The 27693-nt window shown below is 40.7% G+C and overlaps 1 protein-coding gene across 3 annotated transcripts; it reads right to left on the bottom strand.

Moving 5' to 3' along the window:
• Positions 1-1678: 1678 nt before the first annotated feature.
• LOC131253024 (uncharacterized) lies at positions 1679-14795 on the bottom strand. 3 transcript variants are annotated; one of them, XM_058253852.1, is made up of 6 exons: positions 14684-14795; positions 14371-14559; positions 12850-12938; positions 5770-7791; positions 2904-3078; positions 1679-2637 (listed from the first exon to the last, which is right to left on the bottom strand). In XM_058253852.1, exons 2-6 carry the CDS (start codon positions 14447-14449, stop codon positions 1994-1996), a joined length of 3009 nt encoding a protein of 1002 aa, XP_058109835.1. In that variant the 5' UTR covers positions 14450-14559; positions 14684-14795; the 3' UTR covers positions 1679-1993. The 3 variants fall into 3 exon arrangements, with proteins under 3 accessions (XP_058109835.1, XP_058109836.1, XP_058109837.1); XM_058253853.1 differs by lacking the exon at positions 14684-14795 and having other exon boundaries at positions 12850-12955; positions 14371-14643; XM_058253854.1 differs by lacking the exons at positions 12850-12938; positions 14684-14795 and having other exon boundaries at positions 14371-14643.
• Positions 14796-27693: the final 12898 nt, after the last annotated feature.

Genomic DNA, 27693 nt, shown 5'->3' with positions numbered 1-27693 from the left:
CCCGTATGGATGGACACTAGAAGATGAATGTGATGGAATGGTGCCCAACCTCGCCACACATCTTGCGGCGGTGGAGCTGTTTGGCAGCAAAATGCCAATGGTGGGTAGGAAGTGCACCCACATTAAGCAGACAGTGATAAAAAGATTGGGACCCATTTATCATCACATTCACATGTGAAACCACAGATGCACAAGTCCAGCTAAACGGGACATCCCCAGACAATGCCTAAACTTAATAAACTGGAAATGGCCCTCCATGGAAACCCAGTATATACGCCCATCGGCTGTCCATCATGTGGGCCCCACACCATGTAGACGACCATACCCAAAAGAACAGGCACAACTCAACGTGGATCATGCATGCATGCATGCACGCACGGAAACAACAGATGGTCCAAATTCAACGAACACAGCCCCGCCAAATGAACAGATGGGGCCTGATTCTGGCGGACGCGGTTTGTCTAGTGACCCCAACAGTAGCCAGCTAGCTGGTGTCAAAAAGCTCTGTGGGCCCCAACAAGATGTATGTGTTTTATCCACACCATCCATCATCTTGTCATTTCATGCCCTGCCCAAAACTGAGGCAGATCCAAATCTTAGGTGATGCTCATTTTAAGGCATGAGCTCAAAAAATGAGGCAGATGCAAATCTTAGGTGGACCACACCACAGGGAACAGTGGGAATGGAATGCTTACCATTGAAAACTATTTAGTGGCCACCGAAGTTTTGGATGAAGCTGATGTTTGCGTTTTCCCTTCATCCAGGTCTGTGTGACCTTATCAAACAGGTTAGATGATGGCAAATAAACATACAGTAGGCCATAAGAAGTTTTTAATGGTGGACGTTCAATCAACACTGTTTTTCCTGTGGTGTGTGATCCCCCTGAGATTTGATTTTTCTCCTTTTGGTTTGGGGCTCATGCCCTAAAACGAGCTAACAAAAATAAACGGAGTGGACAAAACACACATCATGGTGGGTCCCACAGCTCTGTCGCCAGCTAGTTGGCTGGTGCCGCGTCCGATTCTAGCTGGGTCATCTACACGCAGTGGGTCCCACGCACGGGCACACGTTCCAAATGCACCATAAGCATCATGTGGACTTTTAGCAATAAACCTCCACCGGGACAGAAAGGGCATTTTCTCCATCACATGGTAGAGAAGAAGGGCATTTTCTCCATCACATGGGAGAGAAGAAACAGCCAGCAAAATATTGGCAAAGACCCCATTTGGATGCCACTTTAAAATATCAGTTCATCTCATTTTCGTTAGCACTTAGCAGCATTTATGTACCAGGAGCTTTGCTAAGTGGACACGGGTGTGGAATAACGCTTGTGTACACCACACGTGCCATCATGGCACACACATGCGAGATCTAATCCATCCATTAGGTTGGTCCAACCATGTATATGTTTCCCAAAAATAAAACCTGGTCCAATCAAAATGCGGACCCCAATATTGGAAACAGGTGGATGGGTTAGAAAACTTCAGCCAATTGTTTTTTAAAAGGCGTACATTTGTTATGCAAACTTCGGCCCACCTGACCAGTGGATCGACCTGATTTTTAGGGAAGGGCATGAATATAATTGTCCCCTTCAGATGGATGGATTGGATCTCAAACCTATCATGCCATGCTGGCAAATGTGTGGGGCGTACAAGAGTTCTATTGCACACATCCGGGCTTAGCAAAACTCATGCATTAGAAATCATAGTTTATATAAATCATTGGTTCTCAAGATAACGTTTAATCCTGACCGAAATCTCTAATACATATCTGTACCGTTAACTAAAACGAGGTGGACCTCATTTTCACGAGGCAACCAAAGAGGGCCTTGGCATTTCTCATTTCATTCCCTTTTGAATGTGAAGCAGATTTTCATTTTTATTTCCATGAAAACTGATAACCATTCCCATACCTATGACTATATCATCTCTCCCTCACGCTTATCAGTTTCCGAAAATGCAGTTTGGTTCGAAAGAACCCTTTACATTTCTCCTCAGGAAGATAGCCCACAGACCACTTCCTCCAACAACTCATCCATCACCACTCTCTCTATCTCTCTCCCTATCACATCGACATCTTCTCCCAAATCCAACCACCCTACATCCCTCCCCAATGCCTTTTCTGCCGTGTCCCCGCTCCCTTCCTTGCCGTGCCGAACCAGCAACTCCCACACCTCATCTGCAAGCCCTACGCGGCAGCCCCACACGACCCCGGCCCTCCCTTTCAACTTCATCCATGGGCGCTGGTCCTGGCGCTGCCCGAGAACCACTGCCAGTGCTGAATTTATGAGATCGAACAGGAGCCTCCTTTCCGATCTTGGCCATGCCACCTGCCCACCATATTTTTTCTCTAACACCTCAAATGTGCCAGAGCCTATGGGGAGTTCTGGCAAGTTCCATGTCGCGAATAGCATTTCGGAGTCGGCCTCGTGAAAGCCTGCGTCGCCAAGCACGTCAAGTAGGAAGGAGAAGTCTCTGCTCTCCACATCACTAAACAACACTGAGAGCCCTCCCTTGTCTTCCATGAGGCTGCTGCATCCTTCTCCAGGTTCTTCGTCGCTCGAGACCATGAAATCTGATCCCTCCGTGGATGCTTCCGCTGTCTCCAACTTGAGAAGCTGAAGTTGCATCCGCAGCCCTGGCACAATGAAAGGAAATTTGCAGACTTAAAATGCAAAATGTTGGGTATGTTTGGGTGTTCATCAAATGTGTTTGACGTAAAAGCGGGCTGATGTTTTTGTGGCAGAAAAAGTGGGAAAATGCTAGCAAACACACTTGGTAGAAAACATCTAGTGTGTTAAGTTTGAACCTGGAGCCCCACCAACCACGATTTGATGGCACAACCAAGTGATGTTTCCCCGACTTTTTCAAAATAGAAGTATAGAAGCTCTATTATTCACGAACCGTGAAGATCTGCACTGACTCTCTCAAAGCATTCGGAACTTGAAGTTTCTACTTCAAATGCTGGTTCTAGAACAGAAACCGGACTGGGCTGTTCAGCTCCTTTACAACTTCGAGGAGACTCCAGTTCTGTTACTTGGCAGTGTGACTCTGCTTGAGGTTGTTTGACTGGTGTTTCCTGTAGTCATGTAACAGGTCGGTTTAGACCAAAGTAGAATAAGAGTTAAGAAATAATCTCAGCATGAAATTCTTATCAAATTTAACTTCAATGAATGATGAATTAAAGGATTTTCAATGGAACTTCCAACAAGTTCAGCTAATCCCACGTGCATGACACAACCAAGCCATGCATCAGGTCGGACACAACAGTATATAAGATGAGATGGTCCAACAATCATGCCAATCAACTCATCAAGTGGACCACACATGTATATTGAATTTGGACTGTTCACAAATTTATTAACCATCCACTTTTCTCTACATTGGGGTGGACATGATTAACCGAATGGTGTAATTCATGGGCCAGGCAATCTACACGACAGGGCCAACCCACAGCTCATATCTCCCTCATCATCCAAGCCAATGTAGAGCTGCATATGGCTAAGCAAGGCAATAATCTAAATATCATTGTAGAGAATTTAGACAAGATGCAGTAGGTCACCAGTCCTACCACAGGAGAAGCAGAAGGAAACAGTAACGGGAATGGAAGCCTCCGAGAACTACAAAGCAGGTATTTTGAAGAGCTTTTTCATCAAGTACAGAAAATCATCAGAAGTGAGGTCCCATCCAAAAACAAAACACGCGTGCTGCTTTTTTACACATGCTGGGACGGAAAATAATACTGGAAGTGCAGTTATATTGCATGAAGATTGCATATGTGCTTCAACCTAAGCATGAAGAATTGTATATTTACAACAATACAGGAAATGCAGTTATATTGCAAGAATGCAACAAATATGCAATCCTTCGGGGAAAAAAATGCAACAAATATGCAATTCTACAACCTTACATAAACTTATATAATATTGAAAAAAGAGAAGAAAACAAAAGATCATAAGCCAACACATTGATGTTCCACACGTTTTTGAAGATGATGGCACCAACTCCTGGAACGTTTGACTTAAGAGGTTAAGAAACATCACATTGATGTTCCAAACGTGTGTACCGTATACAAACGTTATCAGTTACTGAAGTGAACCAAATTGGACTCATGTATAAGGATGATGACGGAAATTGAGCAATGTAAATGAACATAAGCTATCAAAGGAAAACTAACTAATATAAGAATTGTCCATTGTTCACTGATAAATAATCAAATCTGGAAAAAACATCGTAACAAAGAATATATAAAACCACAAAATTTGTCAACCAAATTTGTCAGAAAAGCCATACTAGAAATAACTATAAACGACAAACGAAACAATAAATGTGATGTTTCTTAATAGAATGACCGACTACAAAAGGGGAATTGATATGTGCATAAACCCTTTTCGATGCCTACACCGTTTTTCTAGGTTTTGTCATATGTCTGTACAACATTATATTGCCTTAATAATAAAACTGGAGAATGGGGTGTATCTATCAAAAGGGTGGGTGTAAAGAGTGATTCCCCTCCCTAAACCTCTACTTTGGACTTTTTGCAATATAAATTAGATCGCAGGAAGGAAGCATATTTCTTCAAACTCATTCACCAGAAGGTGGGTATATTGCACAAGGAAAGATCTGTTTGAAGTGACAAGCTTCACAATAACTATCAGAGGATGCTTGCTCTTGAAGAATGTTTTTTGAAGCCATTCACCAGAAGGTGGATATATTGCACAAGGAAAGATCTGTTTGAAGTGACAAGCTTCACAATAACTATCAGAGGATGCTTGCTCTTGAAGAATGTTTTTTGAAGCCATTCACCAGAAGGTGGATATATTGCACAAGGAAAGATCTGTTTGCAGTGACAAGCTTCACAATAACTATCAGCGGATGCTTGCTCTTGAAGAATGTTTTGTGAAGCCATTCACCAGAGGGTCAATATTTTGCACTAGGAGAGATCAGTTTGCAGTGACAAACTTCACAATAACTAACAGAGTACATTCCATATTGATGTATGAGCACCAAACCAGGTGAGAGAAGCACCCCAACTTGCAGAAGAATCATTATCAAAGGTAGACAGCTTTGAAAAATGACTATTGGCAGTGACCACGAAAAGCCAGATTGGAAGTCCAATATAACTAGGAAATGGATATTGCATGTCAGTATTGTACACAGGCATAAAAGTGTCTGACACCAGAATGCTGAAAACAGAATAAACATAAATGCTAGAAGAGAATTAAATATTAGTTTAGATTACAATAAACAAATACAAGACAATTGTATACTTAAAAGAAAAATACAGAAGATTGATTAGATACTCAGAAAAAACAAAGCATAGGCCAGTTTGCATTTATCGCATTCAAGAGGATCTGGATCCTTTTAGATTCACGACAGGGTATGACAACATGGGGCCCAAGGCACCACGCCAGAACCCTTTGTCCCAAGATGCCTCATTACCTCAACACACTTCAGTTTGGTGGGGTGCCAAAACAAAACACATTGCGATAATCGCCCCCCTTCAAATTCACACAAAAAGTTAAGAGGACATCATGAGGTGGAGAATTGGCCCCATGTTGCCGGACCTGTCAGGAACTTTCAAAGGCTTCTGATCATCTTGAATGCGACTAACCTGAACAGGCCAAATTCATCAGTGAACCATAAACAAAGTTCGTTGGACAAAAGTGAACAGGATTGAAGCCACTCTAGTGTTTAAAGCAGGGAGATATGGTAACAAGCAATCCACAGCAAAACATTTGAAGACCAGAACAAGGAGTAGAAAACAAACCTCCACGATCAAATCATTCTGATCCCAATCAGCTGACTTGCTATCTTTCACCAACATCATACAGTCTGCTGGTTCCGGCAGTGGCTCCTCATGGGTATTGGAGTCCATTTGCACCTCCTCACATTCGGGAATGGGAATATGGTCAGTGGGAGGCATTGTATCACCAGCACAACCAGCTGATGATTCAGGAACCATAAGTTGTTGTGCAGACAAATCCCTTACCTCAAACACATTCTTGGTTTCATCTGGACTAACATGAATTTCACGTATAGTGGGACTATTTTCTGCATCCGCATGGAGATGAGATTGAGATTCCTCACTGGCAACTTTTGTATTTCCAGGGCAGGAAATTCCTTTCTGGTCAAAGTTTTCCTTGAAAGAGTAATCAGGCCCCAGGTTGATCGCCTCTTTTAACATAAAATGGTTGTCATTACTGACAACATCATGGCTGCTTCTTGTTTTCTGACTTCCATAAACAGTGGAAGATGCCGGAAGAGATCTGGACTTTGGTAATTTTCTAGGGAAGGCATCCTTCCAGCCATCCCTGCTGCTAATACCTGATGGATTACCCCATCTTTCAAACATATCCATTCCAGAAGAGCTGTTGCATGGACCACCCTGATTGACCGTAGAAGCCAAAGTTGCTGGCTCTGTTTCTCTATCAGACAGAGCCAGCATTTCACCGAGCGTACTCGAGCCCTTACTAGCAGATCCCCCTTCTTGAAACCTGTGAGTCATCTTCCAACGTTCAGAGAGACGCTTCCTGGCCTCCCTGCTCACAAATGATTCGGTTGAATAAGATGATGAAATATGCCTGAAGCGTCCGGAAGCCTGTGTTGATACTTCATTATCATTTACCGAGTCCTTTCCTGACAGGCAATATGAGCTTTCATCCCTAACATACCCTTTTCCCGAGGATGATACATTTGCAGAGCCACTGCTTACACTCTGCCTCATTTGTTGAGTAATTTCCCTAGCAATTTCTCTTGAACTCCTAGTCCTATGCCTCAAAAGGTCCACATTATTGGCCAATTTTGGTCGATCCCTTAATTCCGGAAATAGTTCCCGATCTCCAGACCTTCGGAATTCCCTGTGCTTTCTGTAACTGGAATGAGAGCTTGTTGAAGAGCTTGGTGATGAAATGGCTCTAGCTGTGCTTTGTGTCCTCCCAAGACTGGGCTTCAGAACAACAATCCTTGTAGGAAGAAGGCAGTTCTCGGGCTTTCCTTCAAATCTTGTCGACACTTGCGAAACATAAACATCATCTGTGTTGTGACTAACACGTCTGCGTTCATGCTTTTGAAAAGGGTTTGTGATATCCTTTCGTAGCTGCATGTGGTTTTCCGTCTTTCTATCTGATTTCCAACATATCTCACTATTTTCATGTTTTGTGCCCTTTGATGATTTCATCACTGTTACATGATTTGATTGAGGAGAGGATGGAACAGCCTGCAAATCATGGAGATGTTTTGTAAACAAAGAATCGGGTTCTTGAAGAAATTTCAGGAAGAGATCTTTATTGGAATCAAGGACCTCCAATGCATCATGAAATTCCTTGGACTGCCGAAGGTTTTCGTCAGTTGAAAGGCGTTTTGCATCCATGAACTTTTGCCGAATAAATGCCATTTTTGCTTCACTAAGCTTAGAGCTAGCAATTCCCTTTTGAACCATTCGAGTATTGTGCTTAGCCTTCTCAACCATTGATGTTTCCATGACTTCAAAAACATCCTTGAATTCTTGTTGCTCCTTGCCACTCTTCTGGGATAAGCGATCCTCATAGGATACATATTTCTCTTGGTAACCTATAGATTTAGTTCTTTGACGATAGCTTTCAGAGAACTTCTTTTGTTCTTTATGGACTGGCTGCTGAGTTGGCAGCGGGTCGAGACCCATCAATTTTGCGATCACACTTGGCGACCGCCGTCTACATTCCATTTCTTTTGACATTTCTTCAGCTAGCAGCATTTTCATGGGTGCTCCACTTGCTTGCTTGGAAGAACCTCGCCTAAACTCAAAGTCAAGCTAGAGAACAAGAAAATACATAAGCTGATCAGTATTAGACATAAAGCAGAATCCAAATATGCTTATGGAAAGGTAATTCTGACAAGAGATGCAAAACAGAAGAATCAGCTCAATATCTAGAAAACTCTACTTAGCTTCATTATTTGACTGTAGTAATGTAACAGAATCCGTAGAGAACTCATAGCATACACAGGCGGTATGTTGTGGTTAATAACTGGGCATGTCTAAACAACCGAAGTGGCATGCACTTAACACTGATCAGTATTGCCAAATTAGCGGGCCCCACCGCAGATGAGACAACCAAAAAAATTGAACTGTTCAGACAATCCTCTGATCAATGGACTTCTAAAAGCTGGATGTGGACTATCAACCATTTTTCTTTCTACCCTCCATTTTCAGGATATCTATTGGATGGTAAGGATTTGAAGTGAACAGCACTATGCTTGAGCTATATGCCCCATTGGCATTAGCGCCAACAATTTCAAAAGGTGGGATCAACATATAGGTTGGCACACATAAATTGAAGGTGCATGCAAGTCCAGTTTTATCAAAATCCTACAATTTACAATATACGATTTTAGTCGAATCTTAGGCAAAATGATTTGAATCTCAACCTTAAATCCCTTTTTTATATGAATCCTATGATTCTATGAATTGAAACCTACAACTTATGATTCAAATCTCGATTTACAATTCAAATTATACTTGTTCTCTTTTCTTTTTTTTTGCTTTACCTGGCTTTCATTTTATGTTTTTAAATTGGCGGGGGGCTTTAAGAATCATTTAGAAAGGTAAATTACTTTATTTGTTCTTTATAAGAGATTAAATGATATACATTCTCTTCAACATTAAAACATGTAGCTTTTTTGTGATTTCTTACTTCTTAACTGGTTGAAACACCAAATTGATGTATGACTTACCTGTAATGTTTTTATGGATGGTTACGATCATGCTAACATATATGTATTATGGAATGATGTTTAGACATCAAAATATCTTTTTTCTCAGTCTACAGTATCAAAGGCCACTTCTCCACCATGATTCTACATTCAATTATGGTAACAAGAACATAAATTATTAAAGGACCCTTGCATGGTTTTTTAAGGAAATTTCTTGAAAGACAAAAACTAAAGGAATAAGAATCCTTTAACACTATCATGACATGGTATTACTTGGTGCACATTGATGGAAAAAAGGAAGATTGATGAGTTCAAAAAAAAAAAAAGATTTATTTATATTTTATATTTTTTTCAATTTTTTTAATACACTTGTAAAAATCTTGCGATTTACAATACGATTTGCGATTCGATACAATTCAACCCCTAAATATGGTAATGATTTTGACAACATTGCATGCAACTATCAATAATGTCAAATCTGGTCAAAAAGAGACGGGGCATATTTAAATGCATTAGACCCATTCGAAATGTGTGCATGTGGGTTTTTGTATAGGGTGGGTGTGTGGGTGTGTGTGGATCTAAAGATGTTGCCATGGTGTCATTTTGGGGCCTCCCCAAAATCTGTAGAATAGAACCATCCGGTCAACCAAAATAGCATGTGCCTAATAATTGAGGTTGATCCAAACAAGAGTTCAGTTTGTTTTTTTTGTAGGTTTTTTTTTTTTTTTTTTTTGAATTCTACTTCTTTTGAGTTGGCATCCAGTGAGTTACATCATGAATTGTGCAAGCTTGTAGAAGTGATTCTCATAGCAAGTAGAATTCAACTAAAACTAGGAAAATATTCGAAGGAGGCAAGGGAGCTGAAGAGTGAGCTGTGGTGAGAGAAAGAAGAAAAGAAGCAAAGGTCTGTTTAGCATTTTTGTTAGCAACATTCTGTATGGTCTAGATGTTGAAGACTGGCGACATCACAGACAAATGCATTTCGGCATTTAGGCGAGAGCAAAGATTACATGTTTGTTTGATTAAGTGTGCTGACCACACGGCAAATGAGATCAGGGTTTTGGATAGGAGTTTGTTGGGAGGCAGAGTTGTTTCTGTGAAGGAAGTGAAGGAGATCCCCCATGGGAGTTTCACTCCATACTCCTAAGGTTGCTGCGAGTTCTGGCCCAGGAGCAATCAGAGACCATCAAAAGCCATTGAATGGGGATCGCTCCTTCAGTTAGGTGAACTCTTCTTCTTGCCCAACTCCTAGGGCACGGATGGTATAGTTGTTCCCAAGTCTTGGTTGAAAGTAGAGTTAAAGAGCTCAAACATAGCCTAGTTGGGTAGATCTATCATGGAGGTATCTTCATTTGCCACCACCTTGATGTTAGCTTAGTTGAGAGTAGAGTTAAAGAGCTCAAACATGGCCTAGTTGGAACCTTCTTGCCCAACTCCTTATCCTCTCTTTTAGCTTTGACTCTGTTGAATAGCTAGAGCCCTTTAACTCAACCCAGAACCTATTGAAAGCGATTTGCTATCCCGAATGGTGGTGTCCATCTTAAGTTTTGAGAAACAAGGCTGTTTGGTTGGTACCATTTGGGCCCTTCATGCTTGGGCAAAGTCAGTCTTTGTGATGTGGGTTCCATATTTGGTCAGGTGCTTGAAATGAACGATTGCATGGTGAATAAAGCCTTCCTTAATGTTGGCTAGGGTTAGAGTCCTCCACCTTGTAGCAAAGATCGGACAGGTCATAGAGCTGGTGGTTGGTGGCCTCTCCTTCTCAGTGGTGACTTCCATTGAGGCCTCGTGTGGGATTTCACCTAGCAGTTTCAGATTTAGCGAGGACTTCAGTTTGAGTCCTATTGGCAAGCAGTCGAAGTTCATAGTGGCAGAGGATGGTGGTGGTCCTCCTGCAGAGCTAGCAAAAGACAGAGCATGGTCAAAATCGTGGGTTTGTGCGCAGGGTGAGGGGAAGCAGTACCAGGTTACAAAGTGATCGGTTCTCTTCCTTTCGTTCGAAGCATGAATGAATGATACAAAGCGCTTCCTCACTTAGACATGAAATCAATAACAGATCGAGTTGCAGGAGGCAAAAGTTTGTTCAGTCTTCAGCCAGGAATTCCTAGTGAAGTGGAGTCTCTTAAGGTGGCATCTTGCTCTTGTGTATCCAACATAGAACATAGTGCTGGACTAGCTCCCAATTTCATACAGCCTCAAGTCCACCCCTGTTGTTGCTTTCGGATGTTAAAAGTGCCATCCCATCAGGATCAGTTTGGGGACGGGTGGCCCTCTCTGATTGTACCCCTCTGTCTAATCTTTCCTTGGGTTACACTGGGGCTGACACATGCTTGGTGTTAGGGGAGAGGCTATGCCAGCTATTAAATGGCCTCAACGCTACATGCCTCCAGTCGAGAGCTGCAGCATTTGAGCTGCAGAGTGCATCTTGTCATAGTCTGGCATGGAGCATGTGGCAGCCTCTACAACAGAGGCTTCTAGAAGGGCGATGGAAGAATTGACAACTCTAGCTCTCTGTCAATCTGCTACAGTCAACTTCTCTCCCTATATCCCTGCCTGCATCTGTTCGCATTTCTCCACCTCTTTTTTCAGTTTTTCAGCATGGGAACTCACCTATGGCTGCTACAGGGCATGGTGATTCTGGTACAGATGTTTTCGCTGGGTGCTTGCCAAATGTCTAGGAGGGAGACTAGCAAATGTTCAACGGACATTGCATGCACTAGACCTGCGAGTAAGCATCCTAAAGGTTTGAGGGAACTGCGGGGTTTGAAATTTTTGGTCAATTCCAATAATCATCCTTCCACACAGGAGGGGTCCAAGGGCATGAACAGCCTTGCAATTGCTTCTAGATGATTATCGCATCGTGGAACTTTAGGGGGCTGGGGTCCGATGGGAAAAGGATGGCAGTTAAGGATATGGTCAGATCTTCAATAAAACCCATGGGTTACCCATCAAAAAGATAGGATTGGTCGTCTTTTTGCAAGCTAACTTGGTCACATGTCTTTGGTGTAAGAGAATTTGGGTCAATGTTGAATTTGTTGGTTGTCATATTTGGTTTAAGGAAGCTTTTAAGTATAACTTAAACCGCGTTGGGTTTAGCTTTTCAAAATAGATATTAAGAGAAGTTAGGTTGTTGCAAAGAAGTCCATATATAATGCTTTGAGGTATTATTATCAGAGCACACTCAAATGGCTCCAAAAATGTGTAGGTAACTTAACAACGATGGAGAGTTTTCTACGAAAGAATCACCATGTCCAGAACCCATCTCAAGCACACCTGTTGTTAACTCATCAACACTTCTGCTAGGAAAGCATCAATTTATTTATTCATTAGCTGTATTTATATACTTTCGTACAGTTCATAGTTCTATATACTTTTATGGTGTATTATAATTTGTAGTGTACTTGTAATTCATTAGCAGTATTTGTATACTTTTATACAGTTGATGCCTTGATGGTATTTATATACTTTCATGCAATTCATGGTGAACTTATAATTGCAGATATACATTTTTTGTATTGAACACATGGTGTAAAATTTGCATAACGGTACATTCTTCAATATCATAATATGCCAATGTGAATATTTCAGTTTTTCAAGTTTCTCATGTCTAACCACTTTTGTCCATGTCCAAAGCCAGCATATGTCAATCTATAACCAAGTTACATAAGTGTGTATATGCACAGCATAAGACCGAATTAGTTCCATCTCAGTGCTACATGCAAATTTCATATTTTTCGAGTTGAAATTTTGATACACATCAGGTGATGCTGGTTGTATAATCCGTGGCCTATACATGGATTGGGTTGGATAAGTGCATGAACTGGTTCCTTTCTTTCAATTGAAACTGTTGCTTTAGTTGGACGGAAGGTTTGACGCATTGTCCAATACTGGTACGTAACAGCATTGTCCATGAATGATACAGCTGTATCCACAAGCCCAATACACAGGCTATCCGGGGTGATACAAACCCAAATCAGTCATGAATGATTCAATACACAAAAACCAATTAGCAAACCATGGTTGGACATAGTATTGTTCTCTCTTCAAGCTCTAATGGTATAATGGACCTTGGTTTTATTTCCTCTACATTAGCTACGACCCAACAAAAACTAGAATAAAAAAATCATGCCATACAATTTAAAGAAGAAATACCACTTACCAAATTATCCTTGGTAGGAATGCCACCTAAAAGACTAGAATCCATTGCCATCTCTGATGCATCCATTGGTTTTTCAATGCGCCCATCTCCTGGAAAGTAGATCCCTCTAGTACTAAGTTATTTTATATTTAATATTTAAAAGTTCTAGAAAGAAATGCATAAAATTTCTTCAAGAGTAATCTGGCAGCTTCAATCCAAAGCAAGTTTATCATAACATGAAAATTAAAGGGAAAACATAAAGCATCACATACAATGTGACTAATCTCAAAAGGCGAGATCATACCCATGACCGTCAAAACCCCCTCTCGATAAAGAAATTGCAGATGAATCTAATCAAGGACCATACAACTCATAGAAACAGAATATTCCCATGTGAAAAGAACTGAAAATCAAAATCATTCCAACAACACCAGGGGAAAAAAAAAAAGGAAAAAGAAAAAAAGAAAGGCAAGGATTCGAGAGAAAACTCTTGTCATAATAAATTCAGCAAAAGTTTTCCCCTTGAGGATGCTATAGAACCATAGAACTCATAGAAACAGAAGAAGACCATGTGAAAAGAACTGAAAACCAAAATCATTCCAACAACACCACGAAATAAAAAAGAATAAAGAATATTAAAAAGACAAGAAAGGCAAGGATTCAAGAGAAAGCTCTGTTGTAATGAAATTCAGCAAATTTCCCCATGAGGAATTATATGATCATCAGCCTGAGGAAATGTATATCATCAACAGACCATTAGCCCATACAAGTGGCCCACATTCCACTGTAAACCGTTGATTTTATGCACCCCACCAGAGAGGGACCATGCTCCCAACATCTCCCGGATTGGAAGATGCTAGTCCATCCAGTATTTGGCCCTTTTTTTCCATTGAATTTGAACCATTGCTACATCTTCACTCAACCATGGTCTCCCAACGCCCAATCAAAGGACTAACTCGTCCAATCAGGGAGATTGTCTTCTAGGGCATGCTCCACCCACATCCAGACCGATTAAATCAATGGTCCAGATCACCAAACCACTTGCCCGAGATGTACATTCGGAAACTACACACACCATCATGCCAAGAATCACACAATTCCTCCGCCTCATCAAATCTATCGAATATGGACCATCGCTCCATCTTTATGTAACCATCAACTACCAACGACCAATCAAAGGGCTACAATCGTCCAATCAGGGAGATTGATTTCGAGGGCATGCACCTTCCACATCAGGACCAATCAAATCAACGGTCCAGATCACCTAACCACTTGGTCAACATGCACAGACAGACACTGCACACCATCATGCCAACAATCACACAATTCCACATTCTCATCGAATCCAAATTCCAAACCCCTAAACCAATACCAAAAAAAAAAAAAAAAAGCATCTGCAAAATCTCCCAAAAACAAAAAAGAAAAAATTAAAATTAAAAACCCTAATATCCCACATACTTCCCGACTCAAAAGGCATGAAAATCAACACACCACATCAAAACCCTGAAACCTCAAGAAAGCAAGATCGGAAGAACATCGAACCTTCTCCGCCAAAGGATCTCGAAGATCGCTTCTTCCTCTGCAGCAGCAACAGCCGCTGATGATGATCGAACCGATCCATCTCTCTACAACATCCCGCAATAAATCAAGAAAATGAGAGCTGAAATCTTAAGAGAAGATGGCTCTTTTGGAGAGAAATGCAAGTTGGAGAGCGACTGAGATCCTGTTATCCTGGAAAGAGAGAGAGACAGAGAGATCCATCGAAAGATAAAGGGTCGGAAAATGCGGAGAAATGCGGAGAAAAGAGGAGTGGAAATATCAGAAAGGTGGGGGGGTGAAAAGTTATAAAGAGTACCTGTAGATGCATCACGCAACGGCGTACATTAATGGCAGGCCCTGTCTAAAACTGTTTTTGAACTTTCAAAATACCTACATATCCTCATACACGTGACTGGAGCGCGGGCTACCTCTCTTTAACACGTGTCGCGCTAGAGAGCTGCCAAGTCAGCTACAGGGAGGGATTTTGTGGGATTGTAAGTATTGGGTAGGGTATTTACGTCATTATGAAGAAGGGAAGGGTACGGTGCATCGCGTATCATCCAAGGGACGTAGAGAGGGCTGACCGTTTGCAGCCCAAATAAATGTACAAGGGTTCAAATTTTAAAAGTAAATTCTTTTTACGAAATGGGCAAGTTAGGGTTAGGCCATAGTCAACTTATCAAATCTATTTATAAATGGGTTTGAGTATGATAGAAGGAAATCTAATCAAATTCATTTATAAATGGGTCGGATCTAATGAGTCTCATTTTCGTATATTACATGTCAGTGTATGGAAGCATTTTTTACCAGTTTTAAATCAAGTCTCCAGAGTTTGAATGGGTCCCTTGCAATATAAAATAGGCCCTCCCATTCACTAAATAGGTTTGGGTCTTATTAGGTCGGGCCTAATATAAAGCAAACCAAATTCAAACCGGTTTAACAAAAGGGTTTGTTCTTGGACCCAAACCCGTGCCCGTTGATAAACAGGTTGGGTCTAAATGAGTTGGGTTTGGATACCCCATCAGATCTTTCAACCCATTTATAGCCATGGATGTAGACCCAGAGCACCACGTGGGACTGTCTCAGGCAAGGAAATGCAGGATGGGATGTAGAAAAGGCATAGTCTTTGTTTCACATAAAAAGGTTAGACCAGTCATTTACATTTTGATCTAAAATGGGAAGATGGACTAAGGACAAAATGACATTTAGAATGTCAGGGTCACTTGTTAAAAAACACAACTTAGACTGAAGATGGTCAATAGGAATGGATTGACTAATGTGTGTTTTCATTAGAGAATATTAGAGTTTGCACATGCCAATCGAGCTGTCAAATTTGTGGGCCCCATTGTAGATGGAGCATAATGAACAAAAACGGATTGCATCCGACTCTCGGTTAGACCTTTAAACATTCGATCAGATCCATGTGGAGGCCCACCAGATGTATCTGTTTATCCACACCATCCATCCATTTTTTAAGATCATGTTAAGGTATGGGGCCAAAAATGAGATAGATCTAAGGACCCGTTTGATTTTCCATGATACATGATTTATGTAAATCATGGTAAATAAGTAATTATTACTTTTTCACTTGGTTTGAAAATGTTAGAGTAATTCCACCTCAAAAATCAATACAAAAATGTTGACTTAAATATGTGGACCCCACTATAATGTATATGATATATCTGCACCGTCCATCTATTTTATTAAAACATTTCAAGGCATGAACCAAAAAATGAGGCAAATTCAATACTCAAATGGCCCACACGAAAGGAAACATTGGCCTTAGTTCGTCCACCATTAAAAGTTGTTTTCTTCACTAGGCCCACACTGAGGTTTTTTTATCATCTAACTTGTTCATAAGGTCACATAGACATAGATAAGGGGAAAACACAAATATCAGCTTGATCTAAAACTTTTAAAGGCCCTAAGAAGTTTTTAATGGTAGGCGTTTGATTCCCACTGTTTCCTATAGTGTAGTCCACTTAAGCTTTAGATCTTTCTCATTTTTTTGCTCATGCTCTAAATTCAGCAGACATAACAAACGAGCAATGTGGATAAGTCACATACAACACGATGGCCCCACATTGATTTTATAAATTTCTCGATTTAAGTATTAAAAAATTAAGTTGTCACATCTAGATTGGGAAAGATGTGGTAATTACCTAGGTAAATATTTATTACCCATTTACATGGTAATTACAGTTGAGTGGAAAAATCAAACATTCCGTAAATGTAAGATTATCTCTAGTGTGGTCCATTGGAGTGTTGGATATGCCTCATTTTTTAGCCAATACCGTAACGTGATTTGAGAAAAGGGACGGATGGCGTGAATAAATAGATAGGTCATGATGGGCCCCCACATAGATCTAGTGGAATACTTAAAGGTATGACTGGGGGTTGAACGAAATCTGCCTCCATAATGGATGCAATTGGGCTAGCAACCCAACACCAACCAGCTAGCTAGTGTCAAACCTTTGTGGGTCCCACCATAATGTATATGTTTTATTGTATGTGTTTCAAATATATAATGCATGATATTCCTATATATTGTGCTTCAATTAAATGTACATACATGTGTAATTTATTAAGTATATGAATATTCATAATGAAATGTGCATGCATCCAGTAAAGGATATATTCTTTCATTGACAAATACATGTATTTACCAAATAATGTATGGATGTGCCTATTATATTAATTCAATTCATGTGCATGTGACTTTTCATCAAATGTCACTTAAAATTTATTGATCCCCTACCATAGTCATTTAAAAATCTTCTCTCACTCTCTCTCCTCTTCGAATTCTTTTTGTTTCTAGAGAAAGTAAAAAAGATGACAACCTACCTTTTTGGTAGTGTAAATCAATGATTGACATTATTTTGGTATTGAGACCAAATACAGACTCTACGAAGGTTGAATCTTGGGAGATGTAAATTGTCTTTAAGAAGTATCATTGCAACGTGCCTCAAAACTAAAATTCTCCAAGCAAACCATCCACTGAATCTATGCCATTAAACACACGTGCACCAAGCCGCACCAAGGCACGTCAGGTCGTGATCATGTGACGTGCGTGAATGCGCATCACGCTAGGCTGGGTTTGGGTATATGTGCGAATTGATGATACACTCACCTTAACAATTTTGCACCGCGAGTATACTCGCATTGTCGTTTTTGCACAAAATTTCAAGCCAGAGACACATTTGTTCGAGTGGTCACATTGGTTAAGTTTAAAACCAACAGACCTAACCTATTTGAAACGGTACTTTGAGCACCTAATCGAGGTATATAAATAGACATATTGTAATCCATTTTCATTTACTCAAAGATCAAGTTCTTTTTCAGTTTTTTCAAACTCTGTCTCTGAGTTTTGTGCAACTAAGTTCATCATTGAGTCAACTCACTTTGGTTTTAAGTTCTACACACTGATTCGAGCCCGTGCACGACAGGTGCACCATTGGGATCAGGTTATAATCATATCTTCGAGACCAATTGCCCATGATTCCGGTTACACTTAGGTCGCAATCCAAAGATGGCAAAATTGGTTTCAAGTCGAGTGACACGGTGACGCCTCAACTTAAAACAATAGCTCTTCTTTCTTCATTTTAATCTTCCCAATTATTTAATTTCTATTTTTAAATTTTTATCAACGGTTTTCAACACTTATTTCCAGCAATGCCATGTACGCAAATTTTCAATTATTTATGATGGCATGCATCATCATCAATCCAACAGAGTTTTCTCCACTTAAAAATATCTAATACTAGAAGGAAAATAGAGTTTTTGGACAGGGTTGCATGCATGGCACCCCTCCAATTGATATTTCCTCTTTCCTTTCCTTTTCTTTTTTTCTTCTTTAAAGTTGCTTGGTATTTTTAGGGTTTTCCAATAATATCACTTCTCTTGAGTATAACATAAGTGAATATTCTTCTCACATCCACTTATCCATCAGTTGACACCTCATTTTAGTACTTTATACTCATAATCAGGCATATATCCAAAACTAAGGTTGGCTGCACCACACACACACACACACACACACACACACACACACACACACACATATATATATGTTTTAGGCATGTCTTCACATGATTTTAGATGGGCCAGCACAAGTGATTTAAGATTATTCTTTTAATCACGATTTTAAGTTGTTCCAATGGTTTTAGCCTTGTGTAAAATGATTTTTGTTATGTAGGACGAACATGGGATGGCACAAGTGATAGATGGAATGGATATCACACAAACATCACAAAAGGCCTTACAGATATTGGGTCTCTCTTACTAGTATTCAGTCCGACAGCAATCCTCTCTCTTGCCCAAAAAAAAGTCACACATCAAGAATCATCTACAGTTAGAGGTGTACATGAACCGAGTTAGCTTGTTAGCTCGCTCGACTCAACTCGAAAAAGCTCAATTTGACTCGGTTCAAAGCTGAGTTCAAGCCGAGTCGAGCTGATTTTCTGAGCTCAGAAATGAGTTCGAGCTGGCCCCAGCTTGACTCGACTCGGATCAAACCCAGCTCGAATCGAACTCGGATAGAGCCAGTTCGGTGACTCAGTTACTTTGATATTGATGTTGCTCACCAAGCGTTTGATGAAATGACTCAAAGAAGTGTGGTTGGTGGCAAGGAAAGTATGTATCTGAAACTAACACCCTTTTTTTCTTGATTTTTATGTTACTTAGAAGGTGTTTGATAAAATACCTATAAAACCATTGTTGTTGTCTTAAATACAGTGAGATTTTAAAGGTGCAGTTCAGGTGTTTGTGAAAATGTTGCAATGGCGAACTCGGCTCGATCTTGGCTTGAACTCGGATCAAACTGGCCCGAGCTGCTGACTGAACCGGGCCAAGCTGGCTAGTCAGGCTCAAAGACCGAACCAAGCCAAGTTCGAGTTGAGGTCAGCTAGTGGCCGAGCCGAGTCGAGCCGACTCGGTTCAACTCGATGTACACTCCTATCTACATCACCTATTTAGCAAAGTGAATAAAACTCCCGAGCCCTTTGGGGCCTACCAAGTTGTAAATGTAAAATCACTCTATCCATCATATCCATGCCCATAGCTTAGGCGGGGCCCAACACATGAAACAACAAGGATGGAAGTTCAACCATAGGTTTGTACATGAGTTGTCCATCATTATATGTATCTTTGGTTAAATCCTTTGGTGAAATAAGACTAGGGGTCCTTTGGCACCGTGGATTGCAATTCTAATCCCATGGTTGTTTGGCAATATAAAGTTTTAGCAGCATAAAGTAACTGGGGTTTCAAATCCAGGAGGTTTCAATCTTTTATTTGAGGGGGTTTTGCAATCCACTGTGAGAACTTGGATTGCACCTAAAATCATTTCAATAGTTGCAGGTGGGTGGCTAACACTGAAGTGTGAACTTACGGTTGGTGTACTAACAAGCTAACACTGAAGTGCCCATAGAACTTACACTATCATTCTATGGGCACATGGCCCACTAATGATAATCAACATCGTCCAAACATTGTCCATGTAAATCAACAATTAAAAATCATTGGTTAGTCACTCAGACATGATCTTGTGTTTGTGGCTCATCCGAGACTTGGAATTTCATCATTTTCGGACAAAACATATATTTCAGCAGGCTTATCACAACCATTGTATCAAAAATTACATATCTCACTAATTAGAGATATTAAAGTTGATTTAATAATTAAATTCAAATCCCTATAAATATAATATCTTTTGGATTAAAGTAGATTCACACTCCAGGGTACCAAACACACCGAGAGGATTGCAAATCAAAAGGGTTTCCAATCCCTGGGGTTCCGACTCCAAGGGGGTTACAAATCAACGCTCCCAAATAGGGAATCTACAAAAATCGAAATAGTTCAAAACATATAATTTTTTTAATTGGGCTGATATTTTATATGTGCTGTGAACACAACGGTTATGACTTCATGGAGTGGATTTCACATTTACACCGTGGTGGTCCCAAGAGAGCTCACGGGTTTTACATGTTGTGTCAGCATGCATTTCTCCATTAAATGGTAGCGAATTTCATGCACCGGGGGGGTAGGAACTCCTTGGGCTGTGGGGTATACGGAGATGTCCGTTAGAAATCCACTCCGTCCATCTATTTCAAAAGATCACAATAGGATGGAATTCTAAAAATCATGTGAATCCGAAATCAGGTGGGCCACACCAAGAAAACAATGGGAACAGCAACGTCTACCATTGAAACCTTCCTGGAGCTAACCATGATGCTCATATGCCATCCAAACTGTTCATAGAATTATTACCACTTAGATAAACTGTAGAAACATATATCACCCTGATACAAAATTTCTGTCAGCAGAAAACCGTCAATCCATACTGTTTGGTATGATATGGCTCACTGAGTTTTGGATCTATCTGATTTTTAAAATCTCATCATATCTTGGTCTTTCAAAACAGATGGAAGGAGTGGATTTCTCACAGACATCTATATGAGCCCCACACAGCCCTGGGCACATAGATAACTCTGTGCCGGGCTCACACGCAATCCGCTCCCCCATTAAATATCTCCATGTTGCAGATGGACTGGAGTTCTCTGCAACGCTTGTTTTGAGCAACAGCTAAAACGCTCAATCTTTGTGGGGTCCACCAATTGCATATGTAAAATCCACTCCATAAATCACTTTCTATCCTCAATTTTAGTTTTTGAGATAAAAATCATGTATATCTACATCTCAAGTAAGCCACACAAATGGGAACAATGGAAATCATGGTGGCTGTAGGTTTGCGTTGGAGGTCACTATAATGTATATTTTTCATCAAACTCGTTAATAGGTGTAGCTCACTCGGATGAAGTGAATATACAAAAATCAGCATGATCTAAAATTTAGGTGGGCCACAGGGCCTAAATTTTGAGGTTCTTACAATTGATGTGGCTATCGGAATTTTATCAGATTGATATTTTATATATATGGTTCAAATAATGATTTTTACGTTAGTGACGGGTGGATTTACAGATACAACATTGTGGGCCCCACAGAGCTTGGGTGTAGACAAATCCCTTGTAGAATATATATACATTGTAGGCGACATAAAGCTTGGGTGTAGACTGTTCTGTTCCATGAACTACTGCTGTTTCTTTGTCTTTTTCATCCACGTGGCCTGAAAACCACTATCCTCCTTCAGAATCCCAAACTACCTGCGTGCACTTTCTCATGGGATCGGATGGCGGGGCCGAACCTGATGTGGCGAGATTTGATTGGCCAAGGCGGATTTGGTAGCTCAGGACAGGATATAGCTCTGGGAGGCCACTGTATCGTATGGTTTTATCCGCACCGTCCAACCATTTGTTCATATCATTTTAAGTTATGAGCCTAAAAGTGCGGAAGATCTGAGGTTTAAGTGGGCCGCACTACAGGAAGCGGCAGTGCTAATCACGCTTAAACCTTCTCAGGACCTGTTGTGATGTTTATTTGTCATCCATCTATTTCGGAACGCCATGGAGACGTGCCCAAAGAGAAAACACAAATATTGGCTTGATCCAGAACTACAGTGGCCCTTAGAGAAGTTTACAACAGTATGTGTTTAATTCTTATTTTGTGGTCTATTGGAGCCTTGGATCCATCTCCTTTTTGGATATATAACCTAAAATGACACTGAAAATTGTATGGACGGTGTGGATAAAACCCATGTATCAAGGTAGCCCCTCAGAACCGTAGCCTATCCCGAGCTCGGGATAGAAGGGGACCTCTTTCCATGGCCCATCTTTGACATATGGCTCAATCAAATCTTGCCGCTTCAGGTCCTTACCGTGCTCCTAGAAACTGATGATCAAGGTCGTCCCTCGAGGACACGGTTGGTACCTGAAGTTGAAGTCATCTTTTAAGGTCGACAAACAAGGCCTACCTTTAAAGTCATTTGTAAGCACCTGAGTTAGGTCGATAATCCATCCTTCTTAGGAGTTTCCAACTATTCATCCGTTTTATTATTGATCACTTGCGGGGTCAGTCTGATTTTACCTCTAACAGTTCTTATTACCCATATTCCAACCACTTCTATGACAACAGTTCTAGGTAAGGAGAATTGCTAATGTCACTTAATTTCAAGAACAACTATAGAACCCTTTCTCATCTTTTAAAAGAAAGGAAGGGGTGGACCCCACACATCATGCTTTCTTTCTTTTGACCCAGCTAATGTACGGGTGAGACCCACCTCATAATAACCTAATTGTTCATTTCGTGGGTCCCATCGTGGATGAACTATACCACAAAATGTCCCTACTATCAGTTCTTGAGGTGCAAACGGGTCTTTCAATCAATGGGGACACGGATCATTCAATGTAGGACACTTTCCTAGCATGCCCCATTCAATTAACGGTGTGGATCATTTAAGGTGGACCCTTTCCCTACAATTGTTGCATAGAGCAAAAGAAGACTATCCTGATAGAGACTTCTATATTTACATTTTGAAAATTGTTTCTTGCCCTTGGAGTTCAACTGAAAATGTTGGATTTGTTTTTTATATGCTTGAAGGATTTTAGTATCATATTGATGATTGTCCACTCTGTCTATTTATGAATATAACGCTGTAAAGGAGTGACAATCACACCAACATGGCAGTTGTCTATTTATAAATATAACGTTGTAAAGGAGTTACAATCTCACCAACATGGCAGTTATGTGGGCCCATCATGTTGTACGCATGACATGGCATCCACCCCATCTATTAAGAGAGATTTTCATAATTATGTTGTTTTTGATGTCTTAAATCAATTTAGAAATAGGGTCCGTCAATGCCATCTACCGGTCATTCAATGCCATGAGCATTATTGGATGCCATCGAATAGCTGCTCGATCTCATCGAGAATTTCAGAATTTCTCCAGTTGGTTGCTAGACTATTAGAGCACATGTTCGATGTCATCGAGATTAGTTTCAATGCCATCAAAACTTAAGTTCGATGTCGTCGAGACCCATCGAAGTGCAATCGAGAAAATTCAATTTTCATGTTTTGTCTCTGAACTATTTTGGTGTTAGTTCGATGCCATCGAAGTGGGTTCGATGCCATCGATGGTTTGTCGATGACATCGAAATCCCATCGAACATTACACAAAGTTGTGTATCTGTGAGATTTGTTTCCGATTTCGATTGTGATTCTTTCTAAGGCTATATATAAGGGTGTAATTGGGATTGGGGGTATCTAAGAGCTTTTCCAATTTATTCCTATGGTTTCAAGGGTGTAACTTGGGGTGATTCGAGACTTGTTCGAATCGTGTATTCTCTAAACTCTTGTAATTTCTGCTTTCATAGTGATTATTTATCACTTTGTGCCATGGTTTTTTCCCTCAAGGGTTTTTTCACATTAAAATCGGTGTGTTTTGATTATGCTTGGTTGGTGCGATTGGATTACTTCAGTTGATTCATCTCTATGTGCTTCCACGGTCCCCTAACAAATTATGTATACGGAAAAATAAAAAATAAAAAAAAATCCACACTACAAGATCTTTGTTCAGACTGCATGGCCCACCTAAGTTTTGGATCTCAATCATGTTCAAATTTTAGCTTTTTATTTATTTGTTTGTTTGCTTTTAGAACTTTAAGAATCTATTCAATCAATTTTTATTATTTTTTACTAAATACCTTCCTACCCACAGTAAAATAGGAGTCTAAAAGTCAATCAGAAAACTCATGTAGGCCATGGACACTAATGACTAAACAGTGGGTATTGAATGTTGACCATTGAAAACTTTTCAGGGGCCACCTAAGTTTTGCATAAGGATGATATTTGTGCCTACAATTTATTTGAGTGGTAATAATCCTATGAACAATTTGGATGTCACGTAAACATCATGGTTATCTAAGTGGTAATAATCCTATGAACAGTTTGGATGTCACGTAAACATCGTGTCAAGCACTGAGAAGGTTTCAACAGTGGACATTTTCATTCCCACTATTTCATTTGGTGTGGTCCACATTAGTTTTGGATCTCCTTGATTTTTGGATTCATGTTGTTTGCACAATTCCATCAAACACAAGGCCACACGTGTGATCGAGGATCTATGTTTAATTTTTGTATGCAATTAAGAACTATGAGCTTGCCAAAGTCGTACTCGATGTAAGGTTTAATTGAACGCCGGTGACCCCTAGGCTGAAACAACTGAGTGAGACTGAATTCGAAAATTTAGTTGTTGAGCTAGCCACCAGTTGTCATCAGCGATCAGGCAATTTGTGAAAGGGCAAGGGTCGGTATTCTCTTATGTATTTTTTAACCCTGTGTCCAAGAACCTATTCTATCACCAATAATTGTAGCTAATATATTTCTAAGAGGAATAAGGATGGACTACTAATGAAAGAATGCTAAAACAACGTCAATTTTATTAATTGAATGAGACTCATTACAATCAACAGAGTATCAAAATAAACTAGAGAAATCAACAAATGAGAGATAAATATCTTATATGTCTATAAGAATAGATGATCGAGGTAAATGATCAGAAGGATGTGATCAGAAAGATGATCGCCCAAGTAAGGACTTGGTTGATTGGGATCTAGTAAATTAGGGTTGTGGATGTTGAATCTAATCCTACGGTACTGTAGCAGTAGCACCGGACAGTATTGATGTATGCTAAGATAAACGTAAAGATAAATGTAAAAAAGATATATTTGTGTTTGGTGTGAGCCTCGAGCTCTTCATCGCGTGCTCCTTTTATAGGCTGTCAAGGCAGCAAAATCCTCATTGGGTTTCCTTACTGATTCTGAATCTTTCGTATCTATGGCATGCATTTTGAATAGGAAAGTCTCCATAGATTTAAAACCGTCAGTTTCAAATCTTCACTTTTACGAAGATGGTCTCATAATGGAGACCTTTAAGACCTACTGTATCAAGATTTGAGATTGATCAAATCCATCTCCACCATTCCATCCTGGACTTGAAATTGATCAAGTAGTTCTTGCATCCGAATGACCCAATCAGTGCCGTCCACCTTTCCTTGCTCCTAGTCCCTTTTAATTATAGAACCAGTAGGAATAGATCCACTAGTTTGAGCTCTCCCATTCTTTAATTCTGATTATTGTATGGCTATGGACCCAATTAGTTGGTGTCCACCCTCTCTTGATGTGGGTCCGTGTTGAGACCAATCTGCTCAGATATCAGACTAATCTTTGGATATTCAGAACGTTCATGATCACTGTAAACCTTCCGAACGTGTTTAGAAAAATCTGCAATTTTAAATGGATTGCTTGAGGTGGCCTTACTATAGGTGTATCACAGCCAGATCTATGATAGGATTCTTGTCTTGGTGGGTCTTTATAGATGTGTAAAGCATGCTACCTCAATTGCCTCTCTAATCATGGCCATGTGGCATGCAACACTTCGCCCTCTTAAAAGCATGTGCATGGGTCTATGCCACCACATTAATAACAAATTTATATCGCCAAAGGAAGATAAAATTAGAGCTGGGCATTGGATCGAGTCGGATTGGATTGGGTCCAACTCGATCCGATCCGAAATCTCAATGGCTTGACCCAAACTCGATTCGATCCGGGACCGAGTTCGGGTCACTTGACTCGGACCGATCTGAAATGTACATTGCCTGATCTGATCTAAGGAAGACTCGATCAGGAAACTCGAGTCAGATCGGATTGGGTACGGTTCGGATCGGTCAGGAATCCCTCTGCAATCTGCAGTAGCTGTAGCTGCGACGCGATCCCAAACCAGAAAGAAGGAGAGAAATGAGAGATTTTTAAAAAGGGTAGATTCAAAAAAAACCACAATATATTCAAATCCATCCATCCATTTCGCCACGTTATTAAGGGCCCCGACTCTCCTTTTGCATGGATCTCTTCTTCTTCTGCTATCAGAAATGCTTCTTCTCCCAACGAAGCCTTGCATCTCTACACTCAAATGCACTGCTCCGACATCATCGTCGATAGCTACACGGCCGTATAAGCACTAAAGTCATGCGCCTGTCTCTCCAATGCCCTCCTCACTCGTCATGTCCATGCCCACCTCTTCAAAATCAGCTTAGAATCCCACATCTATGTTGCCACTGCTCTTCTCAATGGGTACGTTGCCTCTTCTTTCGGTGATGCATGTCAATTGTTCGATGAAATGCCAAAAAGAAATATCGTAACATGGAATACAATGATATCTAGATATTCCAAGAAAGGTGAGATCAAGGGAGCACGTTGGGTGTTTGATAGGATGCCTGTAAGGGATGTCGCATCTTGGTCTGCCATGATTTCTAGCTACATGGGTGCTGGCTTGTGGAGCCAAGGACTAGAGCTCTTTAGAGAGATGGTGGTGAATGGGGCATTGAAACCCGACAACATGATGTTAGTCACTCTACTTTCAGGCTGTTCACACATGGGTTCTCTTCCATTGCTTGAAAAATCAATACATGCCTATATCTGGATCGGATCGGATTGGTCCGGATCAGATCCAATCAGATCGGATTCCGGATTGGATCGGTCCGAATTGGTATTGATCCGAACTCGACCCGAAAAGATTTCGGATCTGGATTGCCCTACTCGATCCACGTTGATCCAGGTCGTCGAATCGGGTCAGGATTGCCCAGCTCTACATAAAATGAAGATATCTTCGGACGCAAGTACAAATCTTTCATTACCAAACCCATAGTGCACAACACGTGGTGACCTCTCATTGGTCCACATCAGTGCACCGAAAATGGGTGTAAACACTTGTCCCATTGTGGTCTTGCAAAACTGATGGACGGAGTGGATTGTCATGGGCATCTCTGGCCCCACATAGCTTCCGACTATAGAAACTTCATGTGCCCTTGGCACAAGCAATCAGTGTCCCTTCTAATGTACATGTCTAGTAAGGTATGGCCCCTACTTTCAGAGCTGGGTAGAATCCGACCCGATCCGAACTGAATTGAAGGCCTGGATTGGTGCAGATTGAGTGGGACCACTTAGTGGAGATACCTCGTTTCAACGCTTGAGGTCTTGGCATCGATCCCTAGTGGGAGTGGCTAACATGGAGTGTGTGTACTGACATGGGTGTGTACTAACAAGCTAACCGTAATTTTATTTTATATTTTTTTAAAAGGACCACTTAGATCCAATTGTACATCGGATCGTGGTTAATCCGAATTGATCCGATCCAAAATCCGAACGAACCCTAACCCCTATTTCTCTACCCGAAGGAGGCACCGCACCCACCCGTCTCTCCTCCTTTCTCTCCCTCTCTCTCCCAATTTCCCTCCTCTCCTTCCTTCTCCCCTCTTTCTTTTACTTCTTTCTCTCCCGGTTTCCCACATCCCCTTCTTTCTCTCCTCTTTTCTCTCCCTCTCTCCCTAGACTCAACTCGATCTAACTCGATTCGGTTTCCTAGACCGAGTCGGACTCGG

The sequence above is a fragment of the Magnolia sinica genome, chromosome 8, assembly GCF_029962835.1.
Source record: "Magnolia sinica isolate HGM2019 chromosome 8, MsV1, whole genome shotgun sequence".
Taxonomy (NCBI): domain Eukaryota; kingdom Viridiplantae; phylum Streptophyta; class Magnoliopsida; order Magnoliales; family Magnoliaceae; genus Magnolia; species Magnolia sinica.
Note: the sequence above shows the minus strand (reverse complement) of the source record. Positions and strands in the feature narration are given on the sequence as shown.